We start from the raw sequence: 18,736 nt of genomic DNA on the forward strand, positions 1-18,736 counted from the left end.
GGAACCAAAAAAAGAGAACACGGAAAACAGAATCTTCCATCTACCGATTTTTAAAAAAATTGTATTGTACCATATATATGTATATTTTCAGTAACTCGTATAATTCAAAAAGCTCTGTGTACAAAGGACTTTAGTTCTTAGACAACTATTGGAATGATTTGTATCCCAGGGATATACATAATCGAATATGTACACGATACAACTAGCTTATCGGGGCCATTTGGCAACAATTTACCCATGCTTACAACTCCAATACATAACTAGATTTAGGCTAATTACGTTTAAACAAATTCAACTAAACAAAATGCACGTCATGCAAGGCTTTGCGGTATTTTACAAGCGCAAAACGGGTCTGAGAGATGTGGTGGGAGGCGGGATGGGGAAGGGGTGAAAAGAAGGGCCTAAAAAGAACTTAGAACATAGCGTAGAATCATCCCTGGTTGGTGTTAGAGGTCTCCTCATTCAGCTGCATTTGGGCTAGTGTGCGTACGACTACTCCCCGATTTACGGGCGTTAAGCCTTGGCAGAGTCCCACCACAGCGTCCAGCGCTACGTCGGGGCAATCCTGCGGATTTAAGAAAAACCAGAAAGTCAGTACCGAGGCTCTCAATGTTTTGGACTGCTGTCTAACTCACCTCGAGCATTTTTGAAATGGTTGAAATAATGGCGTCCCGTCTGACGGAATTCACGTTTCGGGAAACAATGGATTCGGCATTGCTCTGCTCCTCATACCAGCCCACCATTTCCTCGTTTTTGTCCCACAGGTAAGCCTAATAAGAAAAATAGATATTGTAGGATTGCCTTGAGTGGATAGTCAAAGGCCTTACCTCAGTGGCTCCCTTTTCTTCTACGAGCCAGCGGCGCAGCATCTGCTTAGCCTGGCCCACGGAGAGATTGTCCTGGGCGCGCAGGATCTTTTTGATGTAAGCATCCTCGAGTAGTAGACGGCGCAGGCGCCAGAAGAGCCAGCGGCGAGAATCGCGCCAGGGAACAATTTCACTGATGCACTCCTTCTCTAACATCCTCTCAGGTGTGTCGTGCAGATCGGCAAAGTGAACTGCTACCGTGTGATAGACGTGCATCAAAACAGAGATGCGTGCCTTGATCTTTTCGTCCATCTGGGCAGCCTTGACCTTGTCTCCGGAGGCATTCGCATCATCGAACTCCTTTTTCAGCTGTAATAAAAATCAGAAATCAATTAGATTTTGGGATCTTATATTTTTTATATTTTAGAGCCTACCGCAATCGTGGTTGGATCCAAGCGATGTATCGTCTTGACCAGGTCCTTTTCTTTGTACTTAATCTCAACAATGCCCTCCGGCTCGAGCACTCCACCTCGTGCCTCCGGATCAGCATACGTTTCCATGTAACGCGGGTTGATGAGGGAATCCAGCACAGCCCAGGCTCCACCTCGCAGCTCGGCATTGGGAGGCAGGTAGATGAGCACCGGCTTCTTGTATTCCCTCAGGCCGTCGACGATGTAGGCACCGAACTTGACGATCTGCTCGTACATGTCCTTCATGCCGCCGGAGAAGCCACGCCAGTTGGCGAATACGATCAGCGGGAGCTCCTCCCGCCCAAAGTCCTTGATGGCTTGTGCTGTTTTATACGAGGAATCCGGATACCACACCTGACCCGCCTGCTGCAGGGTCTTGGCCTCCGAGTCGAGATTCGCGGGATCGGCGGGCATCTCAACTTCCACACTCCGTGTCTCCACGGCAATTACGCCCACGGGAACACCGCCCAGTCGAGCGCGTCCGGTGACGACCGTCTTGGCCCACGACGCCATGATTTCGCTCCACGAGTCGCGGTCGAAGAAGCCGTTCTCCCATTCGTTGGCATTCACGGGATTCACTCGGCCACCGAGCATCCAGCGCGGATCGTACGGCGACTTGGTGGGCATGAAGTCCACAGGTCGATCGATTCGATCGCTGGGCAGGACAATTGGCAGGTCGCACCCAATGTAGGCGGGGATGTAAGAGAGCCAGTCGAGGATGGTGTAGACGCCGTCTAGATCGATAGCCTCAGTCTTGTGCGTGACTCCGTTGTTGAACATAATCTGGGTGCCACCCAGTTGGTTGTTGGAGGCGTACACCTTGCGTCCAAGCAGCTGGAAGAAGAAGAAACCCGTTTAACAATCAGTTCTATGCAGTTTGATTATCAATGATGAGTCAAACTTATTTTTATTTTAAAGAGCAGAAGGCTCATCGAAATCAATATAATTTTTGCTTTCGTTTTGCTTACCTTGTTCAGCGCAGCGTAGCCCGTGAGTATAATGTGCGAGTTGTCGATTTGGATGACGCGCTGGCCTAGACGCACCACATACGACCCAATACCGATGGTGCGGCAGGTGACCATGGCGATGGTTACGATTTCCTCGTAGGCCTGTGACGTCTCACCGGCAATCAGACCAGCGTAGCGCAGGTTCTCCACGCCCAAGCCGTCGTCCTTGCCGATAATGTCGGTTATCTTGTAGCGCTGCTCGCCCTCGTCCTCGATGAGGATAGCTCTCACCGAATTTAAGCTGGCGACCTGTGCGTAGTCCTCGGTGGTGAGGTAGAGGTACTTGAAACCCTTGTCTGGCTCCTCTGGATCCTCCCATGCGATCTTGAACATTGCCTTCACCTCCTCAGCAAGTCCGATACGGGCACCGCTGTTCACGGAGATGTATATCTGAAAGATAGTCGTGGCGTGTTATAAGTTAAGGGAAATGGTTCAGATGAAGGCTACACTTACCCTGGGCACTTTGCGTTGGCGGGCCAACTGCGAGGCCTTGGCGAACAGCACGTCCTCCTTAATGCCGAAGGAACCAATCAGGTAGGTTAAGTCGTTGGCTATCACAATGATCTCACGGCCATTCGGGTATTCCGGAGTAGCCAGGACAATGCGCCAAGCTACCATGCCGCACTAAAATAAATAATTAAAATAATGTTGATCCTCCAAGCACATTGCCTAAGCTGTAAACCCACATTGTTTTCGCCAGGCAGACGCTGCATTTCTACCAGACTGTCGCCCTCAAGGACCAGCTCCTTGCACTCGATAAGAATCTTGTCGGGGATGCGGATGTCCACTGTGGGCCGCGCCTTCGAAAATTCCCTCCAGTGACGCTCGGTCATCTGGCGGAACATGTCCGGCACGTCATAGACATAGGTGGTGCCGTTTGACTGCGCCTGGAAGCGTTTCTGCTGCAGGAAGTCCTTGGTCATGTAGGGAGTGGAGATGGGATGACCGTGCAGAGATCCCTGCTTTTCTCCATAAGCCTTGAACTTGATCTGCAAATAAAGAAACAGATAATGTCAAGTATAATTCAAGATCAGCTTTTAGTTTCGGCTTACGATTCCTGTTTCCGGTTCCGTCTGTTCCGTGTACATGGAAATATCCAGGAAGTAGCCCGAGTCGTTTGCAATGCACAGACGCACTGCCTGAGTGGGTGACTGTGGCGACTGGCGGATGACCATCTTGAGCTCAGCCTGCAGCACACGCAACTTCCACAGACGGGGACCATAGCGCATGATCATCTTTGTTACGGATTCCTCAATCTTTGCCGGATCCATTATGACGGTGGGCACAAAGTTCAGGAAGATGTGGTTGCAGTCGGTGCGCTTGGCGTGCGGGTGCGAGAAGGCCACCTCCAGCTCATCCATGGCCTCCAGTAGCACGCGCTCTCCTTCGTTCTGCAGATATTCGAATGATGCTTCCTTGGTGATCAGATCCGAGTGGCGAATGATCGAGCGAATAAAGAATCGGTAATCCGTGACCTCCTGACCCTTGGAAACCTTGGCCTTGCCGAGATAGAGATGCATCTTCTGGTTAGCCGTGGGCAGAGCCTCAAGGTCGTATGTCTTCATGCGATTCAGTTCGAGGTGGAAAGCAGACGCAGGCTCCAGATGTCGGTAAATACGATCTTCCGTGAACTTGTCCCTGGCTCGATAGGTGAAGAACTTCGGGAACTGTCGCTTCTTCAGAGCGGCGAACGTAATCCTGCGGATGCGCCGCTGGAAAAGCTCCTCGTTGTGCTCCTGACAGTAATTGCCAAAGATCTGGGCCATCTGCAGATCATCCAACTCTCCGGTTTCCCTCACTGCAACGCTAACGATATGAATAGGTTCCGTGGACTTGGCCTCCTCGGCAGCATTAGCCCGGGTCACGGGATCCGACAGCGATACGTTGATCGAGGTGCTGTGCCGGCTATCCGAAATGGAGTCCGCCGCCTCCACGGCCTCCAACACCTTGGCGTTGACCATGGCCGGCGAGACAAAGTCCTCCAACAGATCCAGAATTTCGTCCGAGTACATCTCGAAGTGCTCGAAGGAGTCAAAGGCCGCTATCGCACCAGTGCGCACGAATGAGTTTCCCAGGGACTCGGCCGCCGCCTGATCCAATCCATCGGGCGAGGACATGCGCGAGAACAGCCTGTTCGGATGAGCGGTGGGAAGGAGGAACTGGAAGTGCACCAGCGGCAGACCGCCGGAGAGCTCCAGATGCTGCAGGCAAGTCAGCTCGTAGGAGGTGTAGGCTCTCCTCACATAAACCTCCAGAGCGGCGTTGCACACAGCGCGGTTAGAGTGATAGAAGAAGTCGTGCAGAATGTCGAATATGGACGTCTCAGACAGAATTAGGCGTTGCAGGTTCTCCGGGTGGAAATCATGGCCGTACATGTCGACGGCCGACAAAAAGATCGACTCCATTTGGTTGTGGCGCAGCTCGTAGGCCGGCTGGTGGGCAGCGATAAGCACTTGGCGGGATCGCAGAGCCACCCTCGAGTGCTCCGCTCGGTTCAGGGAGGTCAGTTCGCTCAGCGTGTTGGCCAGCTCATCCGTCAGTCCGGGTTCGTTGGCCCACAGGTGATCGATGAGCAGGGTGACCAGCAGATTCTTCTTGGCCACCTGGGAGTGCGAGAAGATGGTGTTGACCACCGTCAACATGTCGTCCTTGTGGTGCTCCCGCACCAATCCCACGCACTTGTCGTAGTGGCCGTGCTGGAACTGCGACTCCACGTCGTAGTACTGACGCAGCAGCTCGTGCACGGCGGCCTTCATTCTGCCGCGGATGCCATTCCGGTAGCGTTGCACCAGCTGCACAATGGTCTGGGTGGTCAGGAAGAAGACGTCGCGGTCAGCACGCTTCTGCAGCGTTGCCGCATGACTGTCGATTACGCTCGCGATCTGTTGCGATGGAAACTGGGCCAGGACACTGGTGATGTTCCGCTCGTACAGCGTCATCAGCTTGCGGATCTTCTTCTCCACGGAGATGGGGATGCGGCCCGAAATGGAGGCGATAACCTCCTGCAACTCCAGCAGAGGCAGAGAGGGATCTCGCAGGCTCTGCATGAACTTCTCGATGATGTCCCTTAGTCGCTGGGCATTGAACGGCTCCGGCAGGCAATAGCCAGCCAGCGTGTTTTCCAGGATGCTCTTGTAGGTGTTATGCACCCTATTCAGCTTCTCCGGCACTGGAGCATTCTCCGGCTGCGTGAACTGGCCCTTAAATGGCTGCGCCTTAGTGACCAGCGAGGGATCGTCAAGCTCAAGATGGCCCAGCAGAGATCCGGCATCCAAAACTGCTCCCGGGCGACGCACAAACGTCACTGTGCCCGCCTCTTGAGAGGTGAGAGTCATCACCATCTTCATCACCTCAATCTCAGCGAAGGCCTGACCCTTGGCCACATGGGCTCCATCCTCGACGAGCATATTGATGAGCTTTCCCGCCGACGGACTGCGCAGCAGCGAGGGGTCGTTCTCCTTCTCGAAGACGCAGGTCTGGTTGCCAATCACGATGCGGTAGCGATCTACCTCCTCTTTCATGTACGTGGTGTAGGAGGCACCCTCCAGGGAGATGAGCAGACCCCCGTCGGACAGGCGGTGAACTTCGATCTCCTTGAACGAGCTGTTCATCAGCAGAAAGTACGAGTTGGCTCCGCTCTTGGCAGCCTGCACCTTGTAACGGATGCCATCGTTGATGAGCTCTACATCCACGACGTTGGTTAAAGTGTTGGCCGCCTGGATTTGACCCTTTTCCAAAGAGGTCTGGAAGCTGGAGAAGCTTTCGGTGATCTGACGATCTGCGATGTGCAGCGATCCGCACATCACGCCCAGCAGGATGTCCGGTTTCTCGGACTGCACACGTTCGGCAATCAGGGCATCTAACCAGGCGGTGTCGATACTGTTGTCCAAGAAGCGATTCGTCTCCAGAAGAGTAATCAGGTACTCCACAGTGGTTCGGAAATCACCACGAATGGACAGCTCCTTCAGGGCAATCACCAAATTCTCTCGAGCCTGCTGACGATTCTCGCCCCAGGAGAAACAATGTCCAAACTGGGAGTCGGCGAACTCGTGCAATCCTCCACTGGCGGCCACACTGAAGTAGCCCCACACGTTCTTGCTGGAGCGAAAGTTCAGCTCCTGCACGGTTCCCGAGCTGGGCTTAAAGCCCTCGTCGGGATTTTCAGAGGTGATTCGAGCAGCGATGACATGACCAGAGGGACGAGGCTTGTTCGGAGGGCTCTCGAAGTCAATGACAGAGGAGCCCCATGGAGATTCTCCGTACAAAAGACGGATGTCCTTGAGCCGATATAGCGGAATTCCCATTCCAATCTGGAGCTGACAGGCGGGCAGATTCACATCAGCCACCATCTCGGTACACGGATGCTCCACCTGCAGACGCGGATTCAGCTCCAGGAAGAAGTAGTGTCCCTCCTGGTCGTACAAGTACTCCACGGTTCCGGCGCTTACGTAGCCCACCATCTTGGCCAGTCGCACTGCGGCCTTCTCCATGTCCTCAAACACCTCCGGCTGGGCCACGATGGCAGGGGCTTCCTCGATAATCTTCTGATGGCGTCGCTGGATGGAGCAGTCACGGCCAAACAAGCTGATGGCGTTGCCGTACTGATCCGCCAGCAGTTGCACCTCCAAGTGACGAGCTCCGCGGGCCAGCTTCATCACGAAAATGGGTGATCCGGGCACCTCGGCTTGGACCTGGCGGAACAAACCCGGAAACTCCTCGGAGGTGTCTACGCGACGAATGCCCTTGCCACCACCTCCCTCCGAGGCCTTGATCATCACGGGGAAGCCTGTGGAAAAGGAAACACCGGTTGCATTTTCATCAAATCTGGATAAACTTTGTGTCACTCACCAATCTTGCTAACTGCGGCCAGACCCTGTTCCACATTGGTCACACATCCGCGGGCGAAAAGCTCGCTGGATATCTTAATCTTCTTGCCACTGTACTGCGCCTTCAGGTCGGAGCCGGACCACGGCAGGGTGGGAATCTCAGCCGTTTGGGCAACAATTGAGGAGGCCACCTTGTCGCCAAGCGCCCACATTGCACGTTCCGGGGGGCCAAGGAACACCAGACCCTCCTTGTTGAGCAGCTCTGGCAGCTTTGGGTTCTCGGAGGCATGACCCCAACCAGCCCACACAGCCTGCAATCATAAACGGTTCATAAACGGGTTCATAATCAGTTCATTTCAATATAATGAGCCCCAATACCCCAAGGACAGCGGAGTGGGTGTGAGTGTTTGGAAAATTATGGAGCTTTATTGTTGGTAAAAATCAATCGTGACGTCATTGCCGCGTTCATCGACAATGCCGGATAGCGAAAAAAATAGATAATTCACACTGAGCAACAAAGTGCCGTCACCTTTGCTAATTAACCTCAAGTACAATAGTTACAGGAACGTAAACACTAGAGAGTTAATTTCCACTTCCAAGTGGTTTCAATGCATTCCAATCAAAACACCCATTCTCTAGTTAGGTTGTCCAAGGTTCGAAAGGAGAAATAAATGGGCGTCTTAGATTACAGCTGAAGAAGTTTAATTTAAAAGTTATCTTTGTAAGACTTGAACAACTCTGCAGTTGATATATGTGTAGAACAATTATAGATTTGTAACTACATATTATCTTTTAATGTTGGGGAAGCTCAACATTGTAGTATTCTCTACTGCAATGTATGCATATTCAAAAAGTGTTTAAGGTATTTGTTTAGAGCTAATTGACACGTACAATCGCTTACACTTTGGAAGTGTCCGCGAAAAAAACCTAAACGTAAACCTCCATAAAACACATTTAAATTGCTGTCGAACGAACTTTATACCGTAAGTAATTGCAGAAATTGGGCTGGGCGGAAGGCTCAAACTTTGTGCATATCTCCAAGTGAGGCAATAAACAACAATTCCCTGGATTTTAAGACACAATTTGTAGCACAGTGTTGGCTGACACATGCCAAAATGCCGGCCGCCGCGAAAACACACGAACACAAATAGGGGCTCTTTTTATTTGTATGCGCTACGATCGCTTGACTTTGCTAGTTTCCCTCCGATTGACGGAGTGCAAATACAAATCGTACGATGCGTTTTAGGTGGAGCCAGCCAAACTAAACACGGACCGGCATTGGCCACTTCTATGGCGGTGGCCCCCAGATTCCGGACTCACCTGCACTTGGGTGCGAAGCGCAATGTCCACAATGAGCTCAACGTTGGCGTAGTTGTTGTTGTTCGATCCGCCGGGCACGGGCACGTAGTGATCCGCCATCTTGATGTACTCGGCGTTCGCCTTCAGATCCTCCGGCGTGACCATCACCACAAACCGAATGGCCCGCTCGTTCTTGAACATCTCGTAGGCCCATCTCCGGATGGAACGCATGCACTTGACCGCTGCAATTCCATTGTTGGCGATCAGTACTCGGTTGATCACACGGGTGCCGCCGAAGCGCTTCACGAACTCCTCGGTGGTGGCGATGTGGAAATCTCGATCCTGATGGCGATCCTGGCCTAGACCAGTGCCTCGGGACATACTCGGCCTGGAAATTACATTGGAAATTTGGTAAGTAAGAGGTTTTGCCAACAAAACAATTATAATAATTTCTATTAAAACAAATGAGGGAAAGGATTCAATACAAATCCTGTGTGTACAGTAAGTAAAAATTTTTGGAGTGTATTTAATGTTTTTAAAGCTTAAAAAATTTGTGAAACCAAAGTGCAACCTATAAACATTAATTGGAAATTCCTGACCCTTTTTGAAACCCTTAAAAATATGGCCACAGCCACCATCCATTGGAGTTTTCAATTTAAAGTAATTAATTCAAACCCGAACTCATGCTGATCAGTGTAGATAATGGCGCGATGAGACAGGTGTAGAAAAGGGAGGGGCGGGCACATGATGGGAAGATTTGACAAAACCGGTTTTGCTGACACGATCAAAAGTTCTTGCACATAATTCGCTTTTGTTTACAACTTGTCGACGAATAACGAATAATGCATTGCAATAAACAAACATGAGGATTTCATATGAGATTTACTTCAGGGTTCCCACCACGGGCACATTGAGCAGCGATTGCGACGACTGGTTGTTAGCGTTATGATTGCTGATGCTGGCACTCATCTCGCTGGCATTGTTATTGTTCTCGTTCTGACCGCAGTCCACTGCCACAAATTGGGGTATAGCTGGGCCCGAGCCCGATCCCGATCCCGTTCCCGAGCCCGATACATTGGCGTTCTCTTCACCGGACTCAACAAGTACGAATCGCTTGCTGGCGCGACGCTTCAGCATTCTTATAAGCTCCACGAGGGCCAATAGCATCCAAAAGGGGGCAAAGGTGAGCTCTGGCAGGGGATCGCCGTTTTTTGGGGCTCCTCGCAATTATGCAAGTGTGACTAATAATTTTTTGCTGACACTGCTGCACCACTTTCACCGCGCTCCGACGGCCGAAAAAAAACACACACAAAAATCAATGTCGAACGATGTCCGCACACGCGAGAAACTTATTTGGGCAATGGGTTGGGGCTTCTGGGTTGTGTTTTCGAATTTCTGGGGATTGCGGAATGCGGACTGGCGGAGCCGACGACTGCCTGGGAACTGAACTGAACCTCGGAGCGGGCCAACTCTGCTGTTGGCCACCATCGCTCATACGCCGCATTGGCCGGAGAAGCGTTGAGACCGAAAGAGCGAGCCAGCCGATGGCAAAACAAGTTTTAAACATTATGAATGAAAACAAAATGCGGCGTTCCCACATGGACTCTCTCTCGGTCGCCCCATCTCACTTTTTCTCTCCATGTTTGCGCACAGCGAAAGGTTCTCGGAAAGCTAGGAGACTGCCTCTCATTCGCACTCACGGCTGCGAGCTTTGCGCCGTCTCTTTTCCCTAAACTCACGCGATATGTTTGGCGGCGTTTGCCTGTGACGCAGTCACCTGTTCTTTGTTTTGCTCGCTACACTGAGCGGAAATATGAATCATTATCTTTAATAAGGGCTTTATTATTGAAATGGTCTATCAAATCTATCTTTTTAAATTGAATGTCAAGTTGTACTTCGTCAAGAACTTATCAAATCGATTTGAATTTCAAGTGTTTGCGTTGCTTTAAATACTAAATTGATCCGCACCCTACTTTGAAATTGGTATTAAGCTGCTCACTAAAGGGGACGTTGTTCCCAATTGCAAAAACAATGTATATCCTATTTACCTAATACATATTTTTTTTAATTTGGGTTAGCCCTTTTCACTTACCTTAACCGCTTGCGACGCTCGGAAATGTCGTTACCCTGACGAATATCGCTCTGCATCTTCTGGGGGAACTCATCGCAGGCCTCGCCAGCCTCGGCGGCCTTCTCATCGATCTCGTCGCCCACCTGTGGGATGGGATAAATACAAAATCATCAGTGATGGTGCCAAATGTTTGGGACTACAATTTCTGTACCAAAAAGCTGGGCCTCTCGCCTTCCGCCGATTGGACTGCCGTGTCGTTGGACTCATTTGTTTCGCTCATTTTGCTTATGTTGATGTCAATGTTGTTCAGGTTATTGTTCTTATTCTTGCTGATGCTGTTGTTGTTGTTCTGATGGCAGGTAATGCGGATGTTGTCGTTGCTCAGGTCAGTCAGTGCGCTATCCTGCAGCTTTTCGCACAGCTCCTCAACGTCGGACTTAAGGCTCTCGCTGGAGAACTTGACTTTTTTGATACAGGCCTTTGGAATTCGCTTTTCTCCCGCTTTAACGGCTGCTGTTACTGCGGATGATGGTGTTGCTGATGCAGCCGAGGGATTTCTAATTGTTGTCGTTGTTGTTGCTGTAGCTGCAATCACGCTGGAGCTGTCTGCAATCACAGATTAGAAACGAAAGTCAGGTTAGGCACAGCTAAAAGTCATATACACATTATAGACTAATTAAATTGGGTTATCAGCTAGGTGTGCGATTTGTGTGCCCTTCAAGTGTTTCGATTTAACAAAGTTGTGGATTCTTACGATTCGTTTTGTTGTTGTCGCTGGCGCTAGTTGTTGCTGTCGTGGCCGATGCTGTTGCTTCCGATTGGATTGGTTTGAATCTTTTCTGGCCGCGGCCAAAGATCAATGTCAAGAGGAATGCGAGAAAAGCAGCCAGAGTGCCTAATAGTGTGATCAACATCGGCTATATCCAAAAAGCTGCTTTGAATCGGTGAATGCAAATCGGATTAGATAATCGTGTCTTCAGTCTGGCTTTACTTCATTTTCATTGTGAAGCAGTGAAAGTGTCTGTGCATTGCTAAGGATTTCGCATCATCTCTTTTTTGATACTTTTCAAGTTCAAAAACCTTGCCACGAATTGTAGGCCAAAGCGGCGAAACAAAACAAAATAAAAATGCTAATCTATGCATAAACTAGTTGGTCAGATACAATTAAGAAACCGAAAAAACCATATAAGACACAAAAATAAATCGTTGCCAGGTCAATGATAAGAAGCATGTGTAACGAATGAGATATACGCTATCTGAAATAACTTAAGATCGGGGAGTGTTAATTGAATCGAGATTATTAACTACAATTAAATAAGCTGAATGTGACTTGCCATTGATCTAAGCGCAAGTAAAAGGTGATCTGTCGAGCCATATATTTAGCTATACTTTTGCGTAATCATTGACAGATTATTAGGCGCCGATTTCCGACTAACATATACTTAGCTTGAAATCAACCACTTAAAAAATTCCATATATTAAGTGGGTTTCGCAAATAGTTTACAAAATACTGTACGAAAATACAGGAGCTTTGTGTTTTCCAGGACAAAAATTTAAGATTGCTTTGCTAATGAACACCCTTATACCCTTTGCGCAGGGTGATACAACTTTTAAACACGAAAATTCATTTTGGATATTGGGGGTACAATGTGCAGCGCATTAAAATTTTAAACAAAACGCAGAAGAGTGCCAAAAAGAAAATGGTAAAAATACAATCTGACAGAAAAAACCCCTCGATACACAACATCGAAATGCAAATTGGCTTCGCCAGTGGAAGAGGTCAATGATTTTGCCATTACAGTGTGTAAGTGTGCCAGCCAGCGGGGCTTTCAAAGACACGGAAAGGTGAATTAGACCCCGGAATCGAGCTCGAAAACGATCGGGGTGTTATGTAACGCCTGGCGGCAGGCGCCTTAATCGGAAATCGCACAGAGAACTAAGTTTTGGGTAACACTACGCGTTAAAAACGACTCAACAGGTGTGTAGCTCCGCACTCGGATTTCTCTATAAACAGCCCCCAAAGTGGGAGTCGTATGTTTTTGTTTTACCGATCTTACGATAAGCGCTTGAGGACTGCCCATATGTTCTCCTTACTCAACAACCGAAAGAACTGAAATCTTTCTAGCTGAACGATTATCTTTTGGGCAACACTTTTCGGAACCTTGACTGGGTTTTTATTTGGTTTTGTTTTAGCTTTAGTTTATTTGTAGGTTTTACGTTTTACCACTCTGCGTGTGCCTTTGTCTAGTTTTGTGATGTGAGTTTTGAAGACGAGGTCGAATAGAATCGGATCGTATAGGATCGGTTTCCACTCCCTAGACTGACTGGTTCCGCACGATTTCTAGATGGCAACTGCAGTGACCGACGCTTGGAACTCAACTGGGCCATGCTCGTCCGAAAAGGCACTATCGATGCCTGGACGCCGCCGCTATTCGCTGTTCGCAGTTCGCTGTCGACGTCGCCACTATCAATATCAACTATAGCTATGGCCAGCTTTTCGTGTTCGGGCCTGTGTTTGTGCGTGTTCAGGTTGTTGCGCTCGTATGTTAATCGCCGGCGGGTCTCGCAGGTCGCCAAGCCAATTGTTGTTGTTTTGTTCCCGGTGCCGGAGTGACCAAAAGAACATACAAGTGAGCCACACTAATTCGAACAGAAAAACGGTCGAATTAAGCTGGGAAATCTCTGCCATTAAAAAAATTGTTTTATTAAGGTGGCAAAAATGATGACGACACGTACTGTACTGTACTGTCGGTCCAAGTGATCTCTTTTTATTGCGAAATAACTAATAAATATGCGAATATAAACTCTAAAAATGCGTTATCCACTTTATTATTATACTTAGCGGTCTGAGGTGGTAAATTTAATTCTAAGTATATAAGCTTGTTTATACGCAAAACCTAACATACTTGTAGTGTCTTAAAGAGATTATTGTTATTTCTTTTTTTTGACATCTTGATTGTACAATACCGACTCATTTTTAATACCGACCTAACCTAACATAGAGACTATCTCTATATCTGCCAGCGCCATGGCTTAAAAGTTGTTTAAGGTTTTTTTTATTTCGTATTCACTTAATATACCACATTAAGTGGTTAGAGGAAGGTTTTCTGATTTACCTAACGCACATATATTACCATTTAGACATAGAACACACCCTTTTGCTAGAGTAGAATTGATGTTAATTTTTTTTCCAAACTGTTTTCATGAATAAATAAAACAACAACACACACAAACGCTTTTAAAATAAAACCAAAACAAATTTAACATTTTTCAATTACATTTTCATTACAGTAAGACAGTAGTTTTAATTTTAATAAGCGAACTAAAGTTCATAAATCCCCCTTAGGAAAGTTTCCTGTTCATGGGCAATTGCTTGTGGTGACCAGTTTCAAACAGTCTGCAATTGATAAACCCCGATAAGAGCGATATGTCGATCTTGATCAGCTGTTGCCAACAAGCTGTCTTTCTCACTCTCTCTAGAGTCTAGACTACTCTCCGCTCTTTAAACTGTTTCCGTACGACTGTTGCAGCTTTTCAATGTCAAGGTCGCCTATAGTGTTTTCAGCCTTGTTGTTGTTATTGTTGCTATACCTGCTGGATGTTATCTAAAAGTTGACCCTTCTGCTGACGGTAATGCACTCTACGAAAAACAAAAACAGCACTACAACACCATAATTTCTCAATTTGCTAGCGTAAGTGGCAAGCGATGCTGATTAGGGTTAAATGAGCGAAAACGCCAGAAATTGATTAGCGCGTTGCACTTGAAATCGAATTATTAAATAATTCAGTCCGCTGCCACGAGCAGAACACGCAAATCGAGCTGATTTGTTTTCATTTTTTTGTGCGGCTGCTCCCGGCATCAGCAGAGGTTTTTTAAAAGTCATAAAAGAAATTCCCGACGCGACGCCCGCTTTAATCTGAGATAGGCGGACGCCTGAAAAATCTTCCGATTTCGGCATTGGCCTTGACGACCGATTATGATTAATACTTAGTGGTGACGGTCTCGAAGGCTCAAATCTTTCCCGGGATCTTATCGCGTGGAAATTTTTTTGTATTTTATTTTTCGATTTTGGTCGAATTATTCATGTTTGGCGCGTGGCCAGAACAAAACCGTCAACTGATATCACCTCCAAATAATAATAGAACCGAAAGTCGGTCGCGTGTGAAACGCCTGATTTCGATGGGCTTATCTGTAGAATTTCTACACAGCACCAAATTAACTTTGTAGGTAAAATTTCAAGATCAACTAATCTGGGCTTTATTATTTTTTTATTATTAATATTTAATTTAAAAAATAAATAATTTATAAATTTTAAAAGTAAATATGCACATACATATTTATGTATGTATATTATGTAAATAGATGCGTATTTAAGTTACAAACTGAAATATATTAACGAAACTAGACATCTTACATTTTAATAAGAAACGTAGCTTTTCATTTTTTTCTGTGCACAATTTGTTTTCTAAACATCTGAACAACAGACAAGAAATGTTTGTGACCGCCAATGATTTGATTATCGTTAGAGATTTGTTGAGACTGTTTATTTGACAAAGATATTTATCTTTATTCCGGTGTGCATTTTTATAAAAGGTGCATTACCCTTAATTATTTCCCTCTGTGTAGGGATGCATAATCTCCAATTTAGTTCTTATTAGGTAATTGAAGCCGGCTGACACAAACACACACTGATTCACATACATACGTCACGGGCATCGCGCGATGTGTAAAATCCAATAGGAATCAAGGTCAGTAACGAGTGAGAGAGCAAGAGAAAAGGACGGGAGAGCAAAAGTAGGCGAGCATATTGAAGATGAAAAGAATGGGAATTTATGCTGTGCCCATTGCACTTCGATTTAAATCCGCACTTTAGCCAACGAATTCAAATGATAAACAAACGTGGTTCCTGATCTGCATATGCCTATGCTGACGGGTTATTCACCCCGCTTATTTGCATATATGCGCATACATTTCGATTCGGGCTGTAATTACCCGTTTAGCGCTTAGATTACCGCACTTACTCTTCTCCATCGCACTGCGCTTCGCACGTTTCTTTCGGTTGGCAATTTTGTTGTGTGTAACTGTTCTTTTCCGGGTGCAAAACTGTCTCTTTTCGGACCTTGGGGCCTTGACTCCCCGATTTGTAAATTCTTCGCGGTTCCCAGACGGGCGTCGTTGCACGGCTGATATGTTATCAGGTTGTGATCGACCGCTGCGCTGTGTTTTGTTATTTTCGGCTGCTTTTTTTATTCGTATTTCACGCGAATTTCAGACCACTCGGTCAGAGTGACCATTTGTCTGAAAATACTGAAAAAATACTGGCCAAGGTGGGCAACAGCTGTTCGGCGGGCATAAGCCAACCCTGTTTTGTCAGGGCGGCATTAGCGGCGCAGATATTTCGGCGCGTGCATTTTATAAACAAGATTTTTGACAAAAAACTGCATTTTTGAGCATGTTTGACGTGGAACCCATAATTGCGGATCACAAGGATGTGATACATGATGTAGTCTTTGATTACTACGGCCGCCGGATGGCCACCTGCTCCAGCGATCAGACAGTAAAGGTTAAGAGTTGTGTTTGCTGCCATAAACAACCTATTTTATCCGGAACTTTTGGTTTCAGATCTGGGACGAGGACGGTCAGGGAAAATGGAATGTCACTAGCAGCTGGAAGGCACATTCGGGATCCATTTGGCGCGTGTCCTGGGCACATCCGGAATTCGGCCAGGTTGTGGCCACTTGCTCGTTTGATCGCACCGCTTCCGTCTGGGAGGAGGTGATTGGCGAGAAGGTCTCCGCCACGAACGCCCCCACACGTCGCTGGGTTCGTCGCACAACGCTGGTGGATTCCAGGACCAGCGTCACCGACGTGGAGTTTGCGCCAAAGTACCTTGGACTTCTACTGGCAACAGCCTCCGCCGATGGCATCATCCGCATTTATGAAGCCCCGGATATCATGAACCTCTCTCAGTGGCCAGTTCAGCACGAGATTGCTAACAAGTTGCCGCTGAGCTGTTTGTCCTGGAATACGTCCACCTACATGGTAACCCAGCTGCTGGCGGTAAGAAAACTTAGAGCAACAAAAACATTTAGTTACTATAATCTAAGATGTTTTAAACTATCAATTATTTAAAGGTTACATATTTAGAAACCTAAGATAAAAGATATTTAGATCATATCTACTTATTCCTTAGCGTCCTTCCTCAGCCCGTTTTTCACAAATTGTTAATATTTTATTATGATTATGCATTGCAAAATCCAAATCAGGCCAGAAAACAATATAAATAGGAATCTTATAAGTTTCTATAAACTAAACCTTAGTTTTATGTAGATAATGAAATATTTAAAATTATTGATCTATTTGAAGGTAAAAGTATCTGAATAAAGTTGGGACAATTTAAACTATGAAAGGGTAGTAAGGAAAGTATTAAGGTCACATTTTTAAAAGAAACTAGTCTTACAGAAGAAGCTACTACTATTTAATATTTCTTCTTTTTTCTAGGCGGGCAGCGATGAGGCAGCTACTCCTACCGGGAAAGTTTTTTTGTTTGCCTACAGCGAGAACGCCCGGAAGTGCGTGAAAATTGAGACTGTTAATGACATAACCGACCCGGTTACGGATGTGGCCTTCGCCCCCAACGCAGGTCGCACCTTCCACATGCTGGCAGTGGCCAGTAAGGATCTCTACATCGTAAACCTACGCGGCGTGACGTGAGATCGAGAACAGCCCCCAATAAAAACCCATAACTAATGAGTTTACATGTTTTAGGGACGCCACCGGCAACTCTAAGCTGGACATCCAGACCATAAAGTTTAGCGAGCACAACTGCCCCGTGTGGCGCGTCTGTTGGAACATGTTGGCCACCATGCTGATCTCCACGGGCGACGATGGATGTGTTCGTCTCTGGCGGATGAACTACAATAGGCAGTGGCGCTGCGCCGCAGTGCTAAAGGCGGAGGGCAGTGGACCCACCTATGAGCCTGCTCCGCCCACACCGACGCTGGCCACCACAGCCTCGGCCACGGCGAAATTCTACAAGAAGGGCACTATCGGCAACCAGGTGCCATGGCACTGATCTTGTAATAATCGTAAAAGTCCGAATAAAATGTTAAGCTTAAATTCTTGAGTTTTGTTTTAACAATGGGTAAATACTTTTTAGATTCTTTTCTAGTTATTTATCTCTGACCTAAATGGCGGCTATAATATTTAAAAAAAGTTGTTTCATTATAACATATAACTTAAGTACAAAAAAGATAAAACATTTTCAAATCAACTTATTTTTGGAACTAAAAATCACTTTTTCGAAAGATCTAGTGGCCCAGAAAAACTTATCCAGTAAATGTGTTGTATTAAACCGGCAACCCGTAACCCATTTCAAGAATTGCCTTGACAATATTATGTTGATCCCACTTACGTCTCGAGATATGAGCCGGCATTCTGATAAATCCGATAAGAACCTTTCTTGACCACATCTCTAGTTTCGTTCTTGGTATTCTATAGATCGCGTTCCCTTGGTCATTTTTGCATTACATCACAGAAACGTGGAAAACTCGGGGAAGCAAATGCATTTGACACTAACGAAAAAAACGGGCTGTTGCTTAAACTTCTGCCGGCAAACTAAAACAATTATTGATTTAGGACGACTTTCCCGCAAATCGTAATATCAAAACAAAATTTAAGTTCTCATGACAAGAGCGAGCACTAAAATAATAATAATAAGAAATGCTCTCTCTTGCGTCATATGCGTGTGTGTGCCTGAGAGTGTGTAGAGCGGTAGATCTGATATGCTAGCTATTTTTAAAGACCCACATTGCTGGCAAAATCGAGACATCGTACGGCAACTAGAGCAATAAATAAGAAAACGCATTTTCGAGTTCAGTGGTTGCATTCAAATCAAACGGCTTTATTAACTTTTATTTATGGGTTATGTGAGATGGATTAACCCCTCACATGGGAACAAAATCAATGGATAATAAAATCCTTTTTAAGTGCATTTCCATTCTATCCACATGTGCATAAATTAAATATTACACACAACAAGTGCCCACAGCAAGGTTTTTATGATGTTAAACACGAAAAACCATTCAGAAATGTCGCGAAATATTCCACTTAATTGACCCGAACCGCAATAAAAATAGGATTCATTTCACTTTCGATGACACCACACGATTATAATGATATGCAACCACCCCGAGTGCCGAGTACCGAGTACCGGTCGACTCGGACTCCTGGTCCTGTTGCTCTGCTGGTAATCCA

The 18,736-nt window shown here is 46.8% G+C and overlaps 2 protein-coding genes across 3 annotated transcripts; one reads left to right on the plus strand and one right to left on the minus strand.

Moving 5' to 3' along the window:
• Nucleotides 1-41: 41 nt before the first annotated feature.
• Nucleotides 42-12,866, minus strand: LOC108101477 (acetyl-CoA carboxylase). 2 transcript variants are annotated; one of them, XM_017205823.2, is made up of 14 exons: nt 12,704-12,866; nt 11,234-11,410; nt 10,691-11,085; nt 10,501-10,622; nt 8,430-8,796; nt 7,132-7,420; nt 3,336-7,069; nt 2,970-3,272; nt 2,737-2,907; nt 2,245-2,673; nt 1,241-2,110; nt 828-1,175; nt 636-770; nt 42-565 (listed from the first exon to the last, which is right to left on the minus strand). In XM_017205823.2, exons 2-14 carry the CDS (start codon nt 11,391-11,393, stop codon nt 431-433), a joined length of 7,458 nt encoding a protein of 2,485 aa, XP_017061312.1. In that variant the 5' UTR covers nt 11,394-11,410; nt 12,704-12,866; the 3' UTR covers nt 42-430. The 2 variants fall into 2 exon arrangements, with proteins under 2 accessions (XP_017061312.1, XP_017061314.1); XM_017205825.2 differs by lacking the exons at nt 10,501-10,622; nt 10,691-11,085; nt 11,234-11,410; nt 12,704-12,866 and adding an exon at nt 9,295-9,839.
• Nucleotides 12,867-15,502: 2,636 nt separating this feature from the next.
• LOC108101482 (nucleoporin seh1) lies at nt 15,503-17,599 on the plus strand. The gene is made up of 4 exons (XM_017205830.2): nt 15,503-16,043; nt 16,103-16,540; nt 16,982-17,190; nt 17,249-17,599. Exons 1-4 carry the CDS (start codon nt 15,933-15,935, stop codon nt 17,553-17,555), a joined length of 1,065 nt encoding a protein of 354 aa, XP_017061319.1. The 5' UTR covers nt 15,503-15,932; the 3' UTR covers nt 17,556-17,599.
• Nucleotides 17,600-18,736: the final 1,137 nt, after the last annotated feature.

This window comes from Drosophila ficusphila, unplaced genomic scaffold, assembly GCF_018152265.1.
Source record: "Drosophila ficusphila isolate 14025-0441.05 unplaced genomic scaffold, ASM1815226v1 contig_414, whole genome shotgun sequence".
NCBI classification, from domain to species: Eukaryota; Metazoa; Arthropoda; class Insecta; order Diptera; family Drosophilidae; genus Drosophila; species Drosophila ficusphila.